This window comes from Pararge aegeria, chromosome 10 (assembly GCF_905163445.1).
Source record: "Pararge aegeria chromosome 10, ilParAegt1.1, whole genome shotgun sequence".
NCBI lineage: Eukaryota > Metazoa > Arthropoda > Insecta > Lepidoptera > Nymphalidae > Pararge > Pararge aegeria.
Window position 1 is genome coordinate 5311756 of NC_053189.1, and position 14055 is coordinate 5325810.

The 14055-nt window shown below is 39.1% G+C and overlaps 2 protein-coding genes across 2 annotated transcripts; both read right to left on the reverse strand.

Annotated features, from left to right (window-relative positions):
- Window positions 1-9846: 9846 nt before the first annotated feature.
- LOC120627020 (uncharacterized protein K02A2.6-like) lies at window positions 9847-12454 on the reverse strand. The gene is made up of 3 exons (XM_039894858.1): window positions 11747-12454; window positions 11422-11647; window positions 9847-10922 (listed from the first exon to the last, which is right to left on the reverse strand). Exons 1-3 carry the CDS (start codon window positions 12452-12454, stop codon window positions 9847-9849), a joined length of 2010 nt encoding a protein of 669 aa, XP_039750792.1.
- Window positions 12455-12916: 462 nt separating this feature from the next.
- LOC120626892 lies at window positions 12917-13814 on the reverse strand (the record flags this gene model as incomplete). The annotated part of the gene is made up of 1 exon (XM_039894677.1): window positions 12917-13814. A coding segment is annotated over exon 1 (852 nt), but the record flags the coding sequence as incomplete, so codon positions are not given.
- Between the last annotated feature and the right edge of the window lie 241 nt (window positions 13815-14055).

Here is a 14055-nt window from a genome sequence, read left to right on the forward strand (position 1 = left end):
GTCTACACTACACCAGTCCTACCGGCCGGCGGCGCGGCCTTATCTCGGTCAAACCTCGAGAGCTGTCTCGAGGTTTCACTCGGTCAAGTACTAAATGAATGTGAATGAAGTCAACATCCGGTCGAGATGTTCGATGAGTGGACAAGCGAAGTGGATCAGTTTGTATGGTTTTGGCAATTTTTATTGCTTGTATAGTCCTCACTTATATTTTAATCCGAACGTGTGTTTTTTTGGCCCTACTTTACTACTACTGTCCCAACTATTAGATTTTAGGAATACAGTTAATTAATAGGACTGCGTCCTTTCAACTGCCGTAAAGTAAACTGCCAATTCAGAGTCACATTTCAATATTCAAGTTCCGAATTATTTATTTCTAAGTAATTTTGTTATAAATTATAATCAGGTTCATTCTATCAAATATATGACATCCCTAGCCATCCTGTAGTACGTACGAGTATCTATAATATAAACACACACCCACACACACACACACCCACCCACACACACACACACACACACACACATCCACACACACACACACACATCCACACAAAATCTAGTGGAACATTTGTATAATTACTGTACTATACCACCACCCACCCACCGGAGGTAGGCGGTGGTACCTGCAGCACAGTTTTTACTATTGCAGTGCTACCCATGCTACTATTTTAAGTGCCATTGTAACAGTTCCAAATAAAGATTTATAAAGATTTATTAGGTAGAAACCAGAAATTCAACCATGACAGTCGCGAACCGAAACTAGTGTACCCTAAGCCTAAGCATAATTGAATTAACTGTAATGCGTAACAGTATTTTCAGTTGAGTCCCTCGACTACGCATAACACCAAGGAATGCCGCTCCTTATGAGTGTGATTACGCATTTGCGCTGAAACCTTTGTTTGCTCCAGAACTTTTTAATGTACCTTCAACACTTTCATATAGTACATTATTTCGACATTAGTAGAATATTTGACGTATTTTTTTTTTTAATTGTTCTTCTTATTTTGTGTTTTATCATCATAAACCTAATTAACGTCAGCTTGGTTACAAGCCTCCCGTCTCATAGGAGAAATTACGACCAGGCATGTATCACTCCACATTTTAGGCATGAAGTTCATGCTACTATAGTGGATAAAGTCAACGTCGCGTTGGTATTAATTTAGTCAACCTCGCGTTGGTATTAATTTTGTTCACGTCGCGTTGTTATTAATTGAGTAGACGTCAGTAAACGACTTCTAAAAAAAGAGGAGGTTCTCAATTCTGGTGTTTTTTAGCTTTTTGAATATGATTCGTAGTAACTGCATTTTTTTTCGAAAAGCACCATTTGGTCTACTGAAACATGACTACAGATGTCCAGCTGAAACACTCAGAATATCTGTTTCACTGGTTGTGAGAACTCAACAATAAACGTCCCTGCATCGGGACGAATTTAAAGTAATATTTTGTAAATGGTGACAAGCACTAAAAATTTAGCAATTATAATTTTTATAATTACAAACCAACCCAGGATTTTGCATTAAATTCCTTTTAAATCAATTAATTATAATGAATATAGGAAGCAAGATTTTTTTTTAATATTTTTTTAAGAACACACAGCAAACTAACAGTGACTTACAGTTCGTTATACGTAGGTTTTAAAATTTTCTTCTCAGAGGTTTGTTTTAACTACACGGTTGGAATACTTAATAAATAATTTTGCCTTTGCACCTGACGACCATTATTCAGCTCAGTAAATGGTGTCAGCAGCGTAACGTAAGCAGTGATTTGCAAAACTTCAACTGACATAACCTTTCAAATGTCAGAACGTGATAAAACACTGCGATACCACGTGTACTAGGTTTACCACGTTTATTAATTAGGGGTTGATGTTTAGTTTCAGCTTGGTAGTAACAAGTGTTGAAAAAATAACTTTCTGTACTCTCTATCAGTAGTCAGTTACCCAGAGCTTAATATACAAACACTAAACCAAATGACTATAAAAACGAAACAGCTTCTGTAAATTAAATAGTGCAGGCTAGGCTGCATGACTTCGTCGATCGGTTTGGTAACTAGCCAAGGTCAAAGGATCTCCCCACCAGACCAAGGATGTCACCAGAACTACCGGAGAAAGGTGCTGATAATCCTTAAACGACCAAACAGCACTGTACATCCAACATGGCTAAAAATTATCGCGATTATACCTACACTCTCTTGAATAAATAAATTGCGTTCAACTCAACGCTAGAGGTTAAAAAGAGTACTTCAAAAGCAACACCTGGTTTGCCCCGGGGTTAATAATTGGATCGAAATCACCCCTTTAATGGTAATGCCATCAGATTCCTAACAATGCCAAAGGTGTTCCCTTTGTTAATGTAGACCATTCAATTAGAGTTATTAGACAATACGAAATCCTGACATAGAAAATACGAGCAATAAATACGGGCTGTACACCTGCCCTAATTGTGTTACCGGCAATTTAAAATAAATCTTACCGGTATTGAATTAAAAGCCATTTCTGTACCACTAAAAATAGATGAAGACAAATGGTGGATGTAGCCTTGCGTGTAAATGAAGCGTGCCATAACTCTTGCTTGGTATGGCGATAACACTATTTGGCATGCAGTCGGCAAAGTAAATCGCGCTATTATTTTCTAACAATGTCAGGGAATTGCGAAAATTCGATTTGCATTTTTTTGTGATTTAATAGTCAACCTGGTGTTCACGATGAGCTGCAACTCTCGCATCTTCTAAGCATCCTCATGGCTAAGCCACATGAATGTTGAGGAGTTGGCTCCTGAAACCTTTCTTCCGAGCTGAGCTGCACGAAGTGCAAGTAGAGCGTGTTGAACTTCTCGGTGTGGGCTCCCAGAGTGGATTGGCAGAAAGTGATGTTATATATTACGGCCGAGTGGCACAGTGGGCAGCGACCCTGCTTTCTGAGTCCAAGGTCGTGGGTGCGATTCCCACAACTGGAAAATGTTTGTGTGATGAACATCTATGTTTTTCAGTGTCTGGGTATTTATCTGTATTATATTCATAAAAAAATATTCATCAGCTATCTCAGTACCCATAACACAAGCTACGCTAACTTTGGGGCTACATGGCGATGTGTGTATTGTCGTAGTATATTAATTTATTTATTAGTGGCGTAACGTCACCGAGAAACATAATGTCACTCAAGAAGGGAATACTACGCGAGTTAACACTAATTTTTGCTGTGCGGGGCCTTGCTGCAAGAACCAATAGTCAGCCACTTGTTGGGCTGGAGGTGAGTTCGACTCCCTAGCCTCATAGGGCGCGGCGCCTGGATCGCCAGGTTGGCGGTGTCTCGCAGCTTTGATAGGGTCCTGCGGGACCTCCCTGGCGCAGCGGTGAAAGCTGTCTTTTAATGAGCCCGGGATCGATCCCTGATAGGGTCAATTTGGAGACAAAAAAATCTGGTCTGGTTGGAGGCTAGAGGCGAGATGTCGCCTAGAAACTAATTAGAGAAAAAAAAAGATCTGTTGTGATCTATAAGATAAGCCACGAAGTGTTAACAAGCAGCAGTGGTTGATCAGTTGCAGTTGATAAAAGAGTGCGGGCCACAACGCTTTATCAAAAGAGGCTTTTATACACTGACAGTGCTTTTGTGTCAAGCGATATTGAAGCTGCCACTAGTCGGTCGATCATTGCGATCGAAAAATCTAGCTTATCGTCATCCATTGAGTTGGTCAAAGGTCTTCACTCTGGTAAGAGCAATTTAAGAGATTTAAACACCCACACTTTTCAAATGCGGCTTCGCGGGTTTAAGCGCTCACATTGCTACGGATTTGCACGAACAACTTGGATTGAAGGCTCCACATTTTCTTGGAGGTTCGGGAGTACAATGCTTAATCCTTACATGGTCAGCAAAGTGACCAAATTCGTTTTTATTTATCTTATTTTTAAGTTAAGAAGACTTTAATTTCTTATAGAGCATTTACCTTTGCAAAAGCAGAACAGTACAATTACAAGAGAGTTCTTTCACTGTTGGTGACCCACAGCTTGGCTTTGGTTACCTTTCATAGTAGCCTGATCTTCGAAACCAGGATCTCGTGAACTGTAGTCGAAAATGGCACGATACATAGGTACCTACTAGACGTTGTTAAAATATACAACATGTGTTTTACATATTATTATTTGAAGCAGATTTTCCTCAATATTTCACGATCGCAGTTCGAATGCGTGTTCAGAATGGAAAATTCATTCAACGTCAACTCGAGTCTCTACTCGTGTATGAAACTCGCAACTCATACTAATTTTGAGAGCACGGCAACTTATGTAATGCTCACAGAATGACAATAGTTTAAAGTTGTTATTTTATAAGAGCTGCCTCATTGACAGTGCCTTTCAACTAAATCATTGGGGTCTTTCTGGTAAGATACTCGTAGTGGGTACGACCCAGCAGTTAGGATTCTACCACTATTCCGATTGTTTTCACTAACATGTTGTTATAGTCGTTACAACCCGTCAACTAATCTTCAACTCTCGTATATGAGATAGCGGTCCTTTGTCTCAGTGGGGGATCAGTAATAAGCAGAGAATCCTTTTTTTTGCTTGGGGGAAAATCTTCAAAGATACCCGACCTCAGAAAAGGTCGGGTTATGTGGGAGTTTTACCCACTAAAACCCCCTCGGTGGCCATCCTCAGCACATATTTGGGAGGCTCCGGGATCTCTTAAGAACGCACTGGTGCTTCCCTTGTACAGCGCATGTAGAGCTCGTCCCGGGAGAAAGTTTACCCCCGACCTCATTTGTCTCGCTATGGGCTACGGCAAGCTGCTGTCCTACCCGGGTCGTGTAAATCAAGGCAGAGAATATTTAACAAGCTAATTAATCCGGATGGCCTCACCAGGTCTACCACCAGAAAACTGTCTCCCAGAAAGTGTTTACCTGTTCGTGAAAACTGCAATAAAACCGTTTCACTCATGTCAAGCAAGCGCACGAGGTACAAGTTCGCGTATACCTTCTGTAAGCTGATAAAGATAAGGTTCTTTAGTGTTATTCAATATTATAAGAACGGAGTTAATGCAATACCAATAATATACGCTAGTTTAAGTATGAACTTGTAGAAACTAAAAGAGTATAAACGAGAGAAAACGAAACTGTTATTCTAAGAGGCCAAACAATAAAAGCAAGGCAATTTGTTTAGAATATACGGTAGCTTGTGTTTCTGGTATTTGATACATGTTTCATACACTCGCTCATACATGTGTTTTGCATGCCACGAGTCGCGACCCACAACATAAGTATGGAGGCGGAAACGTCGACAATGCTACGACGCTACGAAATTACTACGTATCTAAAGAGAAGCGGGATATCTTGTACCTACTCGCACAACTTTATTGAATTCTTCACGTTAAAGTTCCTTGACATTTTTCATACCAGCTTCAGAAACGAAAATAAATCTTGAATAACACTGAAAAGCTGGTAGTTAAGCGTTGATAGCCTAGTGTTCAGGGTTTCGACCTCTTTTTCGAGGAGACATATTTTTGCGTTACACTACTTGAATTATTTTGAAGGCCGATTGGCGCAGTGTGCTTTCGATTTTCGATTCCCACGACTGGAATTTTTTTGTGCGATGAACATAAATGTATTTCAGTATCTGGGTGTATATATGTATATTATAAGAATTTATGTATATTATTCATAAAAATATTCATCAGTCATCTTAGTAACCATAACACAAGCTACGCTTAGTTTGAGGATAGACGGCGACGTGTGTATTGTCGCAGTGTATTTATTTATTAGTAACATTATTGTAAAAGTTATTATGCCTAATGCCAATATTTAAAAGCAAACTTTCATTACAATCTTTATTGCGTTACGAAATTAATTTAAAACATGTAATATTTTTTACCAATTTTAAACTCCGTTGTATAAATTTGACGAAGAGTTACAAAAATATCTCGGAGCATATGTCGAATAAGAAATCAAAAAGCAGTAATCTGCTAACTAACAATTGAAAAATTCTGGCGTCGGAAAACATGCTCATGCACACACACTGCGATTGAAAACGATAAAATAACAAAGCAGAATATACTTAAGAAAAATGAATAAAATAACAAGGAAAGATAAGACTAGGTAAACATAAAGCCTATCCAGACCTAACAAATAAATATTCCACTTTCGAAATCAACGTGAAACTTTTATTAGAAGCCGGTACGCCAAGCCATGTTCAATGGCACTAAAAATGGATTACATTGGAATGTACGGTCACTGAGATTTTGGTCATTGTCTTTTGCTGTACAGTAAAGCTATTGTAGCTCAGTTATGTACCTACACACTGATATATATACTAGTGAAAAACTCTTTAAAAAGAGCCATTTTGTACCTAATGTTTTATGTGGAGAATAGCGAAAGAATTAGAGATATAGAAGAAGACATTTTTGTACAATCAAAAGAGCAAAACATTGTTAATAAAACCAGCACAATTAATATCCCACTCCTGAACACCATGCTGATCCGATGCTGGTTAGGTTAGGTTTCGTTACGTTTATGTATTTTCAGACAATGATCGGGACCAATAACTTAACTTTTCTTACGAAGCAGAGATGAGTTAATAAGGTCAAATAAATAGAAACACTCAAAACCTAGTTACGGCTCAGATCACTACTGCTTAACCAACGACATCGATTTATTTGCTGTGTCGCAACCAGGCCATCATAATATATTTAAGTCATATTAAGAATCAAAAATTAGAAGATTTAATAGATAATTATCAGTTAGTTTAGTTAGGTATTTATTTACTAGTAATTTAACTTAACATTTACAAGTACAAAATTCTTAACCAAAACTAACCTCAAAGTGGAAGTGATTAATCGAAAAAGTAATTATGGAGCAATTAAAGGCAACAAACTCTCAGTCGTGGTACCGACACAGTGCAGTCCATTATCACGGAAAAACTATCTTTATTGTAAGACGAGCATTTCGAGGAGCTTTGCTATACCAACAATACTGTGTTATAATTGGATTTTGAAAAAATATAAAACCGACATAATTTATTGCAAATAAAAATAGATCTTTTTGACAAAAATTTCATGGGAACAAATTCTAAGTTTAACCGTATATTATATACTTTACTAAAAAAAATGCAAGGTAACAGACACAAGAAAACCGAATTGCTACTTTATTGCCAATAAAATTAGTAACAAGCCTCTGATAAACATGTACCTAATGCAAAAAACTGCATCACAGCGACTATTAATTAAAACGTAACTATTAGATAGTAGAGGAGCATCCGGGGAAGAATTAACTATTTTTTGGGCATTTCTGCCGCCCAGCAGCATTGAAGTATTCCAGGCATGGTCGCCGGTGTAGTTACTGGCACATAAGGCTTAACATAGAGCGGCACTTTGCAGGACATATTTTTTATTTATATGGATGATTTTTCATTTAGTATCAGCAACGCCATCTCTGCTTGGTTCGTCAATCATTACTAAAAAAAAAAACTTGCGGTTGGTGACTAGATGCCTGATGGAAAGCAATGTTGGAAAACGCTTGCCCAGAAAATGCCTTGCCGCGCTCGCACTTAAGATACTCAAGCTATGTGCGATAGGAAACACAGGTAAAATTTCTAGGTTAATAAGCATTGTAATGCTGTTCGGTTCCCAAGGTGCTGGAATGGCGACCCAGCACCGTTAAACGCAGCGTGTTCGTCCCCAAACCTGGTGGGCCGACGGAATCGAACGTGTCGCGGGGAGCCGCAGGAAACAAGAAACCCAGAATCGTGGAGTTTAGAACACCCTACAAAAGACCTATGTGCAGCAGTGGACGCCAATCGCTTGAAATGACGATGATGATGAAGCATGGTTATAGTTTACCGTTATTCGAGATTCACAGTTCAGAACTAGCGTGAACTCAACACGTACGATATTTGATTTGTAGATACCCAGTTCTTCGATCAAGTTACAAATATGCATCACGGTCACCAGGGGGCTACAGCAGTGCAATGTATCAAGCCGAGTTGCTACTAGCTGAATTTATCTACATACAAATCAGGTTTAGATGGAGTCGCTACGTGGATGGATTCTCCATCTCTCGATTTTGTTGCGTCGATATTTCACGTGAACTATTAAATCGAGAGATCATCTAAAATACTCGGAAACAACATCGTTTTATGATATACCAAGAGATTTAAGAAAGGATGAGACTGAATAAATATCAATTGTGTTTATTTGTCAATATTTATTAAACAGAACTATTGAAAAGAAGTAGAAGAAATCAATCTCGCATCTGTCGGTTTTTTTTCTTTGATATTGCACGTAAACTATTAAGTTGAATTAGAGATCGTGTAAAATACTCTGAAACGATAGGTTGGCCTTCGGATATCACTGGAGATTACATCGAGGATGATTTACAAGGACAGATTAGTCGCTCCACTGCTGGAAGTCTTTTATAGGGAATGTCGGGGTCTACAGTCTTATGTCGCCAGTATCTAACTACTGACTAACTACGCGTACACGAGAACCAGGTATTAAAATATCATTATAGATTCATGGAAGCATGAAAAAGAAACAAAAACAAGAATTTCGTTTTCGTCTACATAATACATCACATCACCTTATGGTTTACAAAAGTATATAATGATCATCTAAGTTTAGAAAAAAAAGGCATCTAGTCTTTGAAGCGAGAGATCTAGTCTGCGAGCTAGAAGATATTCGTTTTTGAAGTTATACTTCTTTTGGCGCGTTAGGGAAAAATGATGAGTAAATTTTTACGATGCGCGCGAACACCGTCACAAAAAACCGACAGCCTGAAGTTAGCAATAAGGTTTGACAGTGTACACTTTCAATTGTCAAAGTCTGCGGGCGCCTTTCGGTGATTCAATTGTTTCAATTGTACATAAATCTGTAATGTTAATGTTGGTTGTCGGATGAGTCTAATAATATTCCAAATTTAATTATGTTTATTATGTCCATTTCTTTAATTTATATAGACTTTTTTTTGTGATTTTATTTAACTAGCTGATATTGCGTGATAATAAAACTTTCAATGTACACCTTTTTCTTCAAACGTAGAATAAGGCGAAAGATGAAATTTTTGAAAAGATTTTAAATTTTTTATCTCGTTACGCTAAAGGAGTATAACGTCTAACGCGTGTACATAAGTACACCCACGTTTTTTTTTTTATTTGATTGATTTTTTTCTATATCTATTCTATAAATTACAACTGGGATTTTAAGTTGGACGCACATTCGATACGAACCGAACGCATAGAACTTTGCAGTACCTACCTACTGATAATGCTTAATGATGCCTAATCAAAATCACAATTTTAAGCGAATTCTTTTATAGGGAACAAAAATAACAAAAATTAAATTCAAATTTCGAATTCACTAGGTGCGCGCTTGCTTGGCCCGGCTATTATGTGCTATCAGCATTATTCGAATTTCATACAATGTCGTAATTCGACACTGAATTTCGTGCCAGCTTCGGAGAATTTGTACCCTAATCTACTATTGTTACTAATGATGGGATACTCCGGGCTTCTGCCTTGTTTACTGAGATAATATTGCAGTAACATTATGATTGTGCGGTTAATATACATTCTATGTGTATTGTACTTAATAAAACGACGGACTATCGCAGAATGGTTTATTGGTAGAACAACATAATGAAGTGCGGGCTAATTATTAAACTACCTACATTACACTGCTCTTCTCCAAATTTAACTATTGGATTTACATAAAAGCCAATAAAAAAAAAACTAAATATTTACATCGCTTAATTAATTACAATTTCATCATCTTTTTGACCCGCGGTCTTAATGCCATACGAAGAGGACTATTCGTATTGGGAATCGCTTGAGAAGGTGAAGGTGCCTTTACTAGCTGATTTTCTGTATCTGTTACAGGAGACGAACCGACAACAGAATTATCGAAACTTTGAACGCTTCATCATTCATCTCTCTTTCTCCCGAGTTTTCATTATCCACCATGCCTGTTAAAGTATACCTAGATTTTTTATAATTTTTGTCAAGTATTTGATCAACGTGTCTTCTACTAGTACGATTGTCATCGTCTGTTTTGACAACATAGGAGACGGGACCGGTTCTATCCAACACTACACCTTCCTTCCATTTTACTAAATTATTATTATAGTTCCGGACCAGAACCCGGTCTCCAGTGCTCATTTCTCGCAATGAGCCACCGCGACGTTCTTCTTGACTTGATTGTTTATCGCGAATGACATCTCTGGTATTCGGTCGTAAAAGATCTAACCTGCCGCGTAACCTGTGTCCCAAAAGTGCTACGGAGGGTTCTTTTTGAGTGGTACAATGTTCTGTATTTCTATATGTAAATAAAAATGTACATAACGCTTTTTCTAAATTCACGTTTTCGATTATAGCCTTCTTTAATACTAGCTTTACAGTTTTAACAACGTTTTCAGCTGCACCGTTACTCGATGGATGATATGGGGCGACTAATATTCGCTTGATTCCATTCTTATTCAAATAATGTAAGTATTCGGATGAAGAAAATGGTGGACCATTGTCGCTCACAATGACCTTGCATAGACCGAACCGGGCAAATATTTTGCGCAGGCAAGATATAACGGTAGCTGCCGAAGTATTTGGCACTGGTTCCACTTCCAACCATTTGGAATGAGCATCTAAAATAACTAAATAATATTTATTACGAAACGGACCTAAAAAGTCAACATTCAACCGCGACCAAGGCTCCACCGGCCACTCCCACGAGTGCAGCGGCGCGGGCGGCGGCTGTGCGCGCAGCGCGGCGCATGCGGTGCACTCGCGACACACGCGCTCAATATCGGCGTCCAAGCCGCTCCACCACAGATAGTTCCGAGCCAGCTGTTTCATTTTAACAACGCCTATATGCCCGGAATGTAATTCGTCTAACACAGCGGAGTGCAAACTGGCAGGGATAATTACTCTATATCCCCAAACCAAGCATCCCTGTTCTAAAAAAAATATTTTCCCGCCTTAAATGATATTGTTTGTAACGATCCGATTCAATTTGTTCGGGCCATCCGAACTTAACATACCCTACAATTTTGTTTAAAGTAGTGTCTTTAGCAGTTTGATATTTAATTTCGTGAAACGTTATAGGCAATTTGTCCTCTATAAAAAATAAATAACTATTATTTCCGTTATTATTACTTGAAACGATACTTTGACGATTAACGTTTTCTTCTAAAGGCAAACGAGACAACGCATCTGCGAAACAGTTTCTAGCCGAAGAAATAAATTCGATGTCAAAGTTGTACGCAGCTAAGCGAACTGCATATCTCTGTAAACGGCTAGCCGCCGTTTGCGGAATACCTTTGTTTTTACCGAAGATATAGCTTAAAGCCTTATGATCGCTGCGCAAAATGAAATGCCGACCAAACAGATACTTATCATGCCTGCTGACTCCAAACATTATGGCTAAGGCTTCTTTATCTAGCTGCGAATAATTACGCTCGGCCTCATTAAGAGTACGCGAGGCGCAACTGATAAGACGTTCCGATCCGTCGGAGTAGCGGTGCGTGAGAACCGCGCCGAGTCCATACGCGCTACTGTCCACCGACAACAGCAACGGTAACTTGGGATCGTAGTGTGCTAGCACAGGCGAACTACTGAGAATGTTTTTAACTCTTTTGAAGGCACTTTCACATTCGCAACTCCAATACCATTTTACATTTTTCTTTAGTAAATCGTATAAAGGTTTTAATACAGAACTCATGTTAACACAAAATTTATTGTAAAAGTTAACGAGACCAATAAAACTTTTTAATTGCGTTACGTCTTTCGGTGATGGCGCCGAAACAATAGCTTTTATCTTATTTGCATCAGTGTGTAGACCCTTTTTATCAATTTTGTATCCTAAGTATGTTACACTGTCCTTAAAGAATTCACATTTAGACCAATTTACTCGCAACCCGGCCTCTTTTAATCGGGCTAAAACGGCACGTAAATTTTTACAATGAGTCTCTCTGTCTTTGCCAGTCACACAAATATCGTCCTGAAAAGCTACAGTAGAGGATAAGCCACACAGAGTTTCTTCGATCAACTTTTCAAAATACTCAGGAACACATTTTATTCCAAAAGGTACTCGCTTGTAAACGAAGGTGCCTATGTGTGTAGTTATAGCGGTCATGGGTTGCGAGTCCTCCGTTAATAACACTTGCTGATAGGCGTGGGACAAGTCTAATTTAGAAAACTGTTCGCCTCCCCCAAGGGTAGCAAATATATCTTCAATTTGTGGAAGAGGATAATGAAAATCTTTTAATAGCGGATTAATAGTGACCTTAAAGTCTCCACAAATACGAATGTCTCCATTTTTTTTTATTATAGGAACAATAGGCGTACCGTAATCAGAACGGTCTACCTTATAAATGACGTCATCTCGCTGCAACCGCTCCAACTCGCGCTCGACCGGCGCGCGAAGTGCGAGGGGAAGCGGGCGCGATTTAACGAAAATTGGAGTCTTGTCAGCTAAATGCAACTGCATTCGAGTTTTAAAAGTCCCAAGCCCATCAGCGAAAACCTCGGGAAATTCTTTCCTTAATAATTCTATAGTATTATCATTTTCGCATCTTTCGGATAAATTATGGCAATTTGTGATATCGATTTGTAAAATTCTTATCCAGGCACGGCCTAGTAAAGGAGGGCCGCCGTTTTCAACAACATACAACGGTAATTTATACAAACGATTTTTACATTGTACATTTACCATAATATATCCGAGAGGTTCAATAACACTACCTGTGTAAGATCTTAACCTTAAATTTTTATGTTGTAAACAAACGCTAGAAAAATGATTATCATAAAAATGCTTTGAAATTACAGAGATCTTACTACCAGTATCTATTTCAAATTTAACTACAGACTTTTCTACGTTTAATTTGATATAATACGGGCCGTCATTACCCTCGCAAATTATATTATAAAAATCTAAAACACTGTCATCGGAATCATTAAAAAACAACTGACCTTTTGTGTTTTTCTGTATAACCGCATCACTACACTTATCAACATTACCGCACACGACCTTCAGGTGGCCCCTCTGCCCACACGAATCACAGCTGTAGAACTTGTAGCGGCACCGGGACGGCGGATGCCCGCTGCGCCCGCAACGCCAGCAGCCGCGCCGTGAGCCCTCGAGGCTCAGCGCACCGGCCCTGGCCGCCGCGTCTGCCTGCACGCCACCCGCTCCCTCGCGCCGTTTCATGCGCCCGCGCTCCGCGCGCGCTGGTGAGGATCTGATGCGATGCAGCCCTTCCGAGATGGCGCTGGAACTCGCCCCGGACGCTGCCTCCGCTGCATGTCTCTCCGCTGCCTCGAGCGCCAATGCGAGTTCTATTGCTCGCTTATAATCGATGTTCCGCTCGGCAAACAATCGTGACCTCATATCTTCACTTTGAAGGCCAGAAACAAACTGGTCTCTCAAATTTACCTCCAAAGAATCCCGAAAATTGCAATGTTTGGCGAGATGTTTTAGACTTTTCAAATAATCACTCACTATCTCCCCTTGCCTTTGCTTCCTTTGCCGGAACATATGTCTCTCTGCGATCTCCGACCTTTGTGGCTCCAAGTGGTCTTTGACAATCTTCACTAATTGTTCAAACTTCTTGTCTTCCGGTAAATCCGGGGAACACAAGTCGCACATCAATTCGTAACATGCAATGCCGACATGTGTTACCAACGTGGCCACGTGTAAATCTTCACTGATGTTATTTAACGCAATAAATTGCTTCACCCGACGACAATATGCATCCCAGTTGTGGGAACTAACGTCAAAAGGCTCGATTTTACCAAAAGGCATGATTTTAATTAAAATAACCGACTGCGCCAAAATGTAATGTACTTAATAAAACGACGGACTATCGCAGAATGGTTTATTGGTAGAACAACATAATGAAGTGCGGGCTAATTATTAAACTACCTACATTACACTATGCTACGTTTGTCTTGATATTTCTCTTCGTTAATTAGGTATAAATAAGTACAACAAATATCGTTAGACATTATCATATACTACTGCAATTTCCAATCTCACCATAAGATCATTTCATAGAGCATACTACTTACTTCGCTACTATTTACTATGGA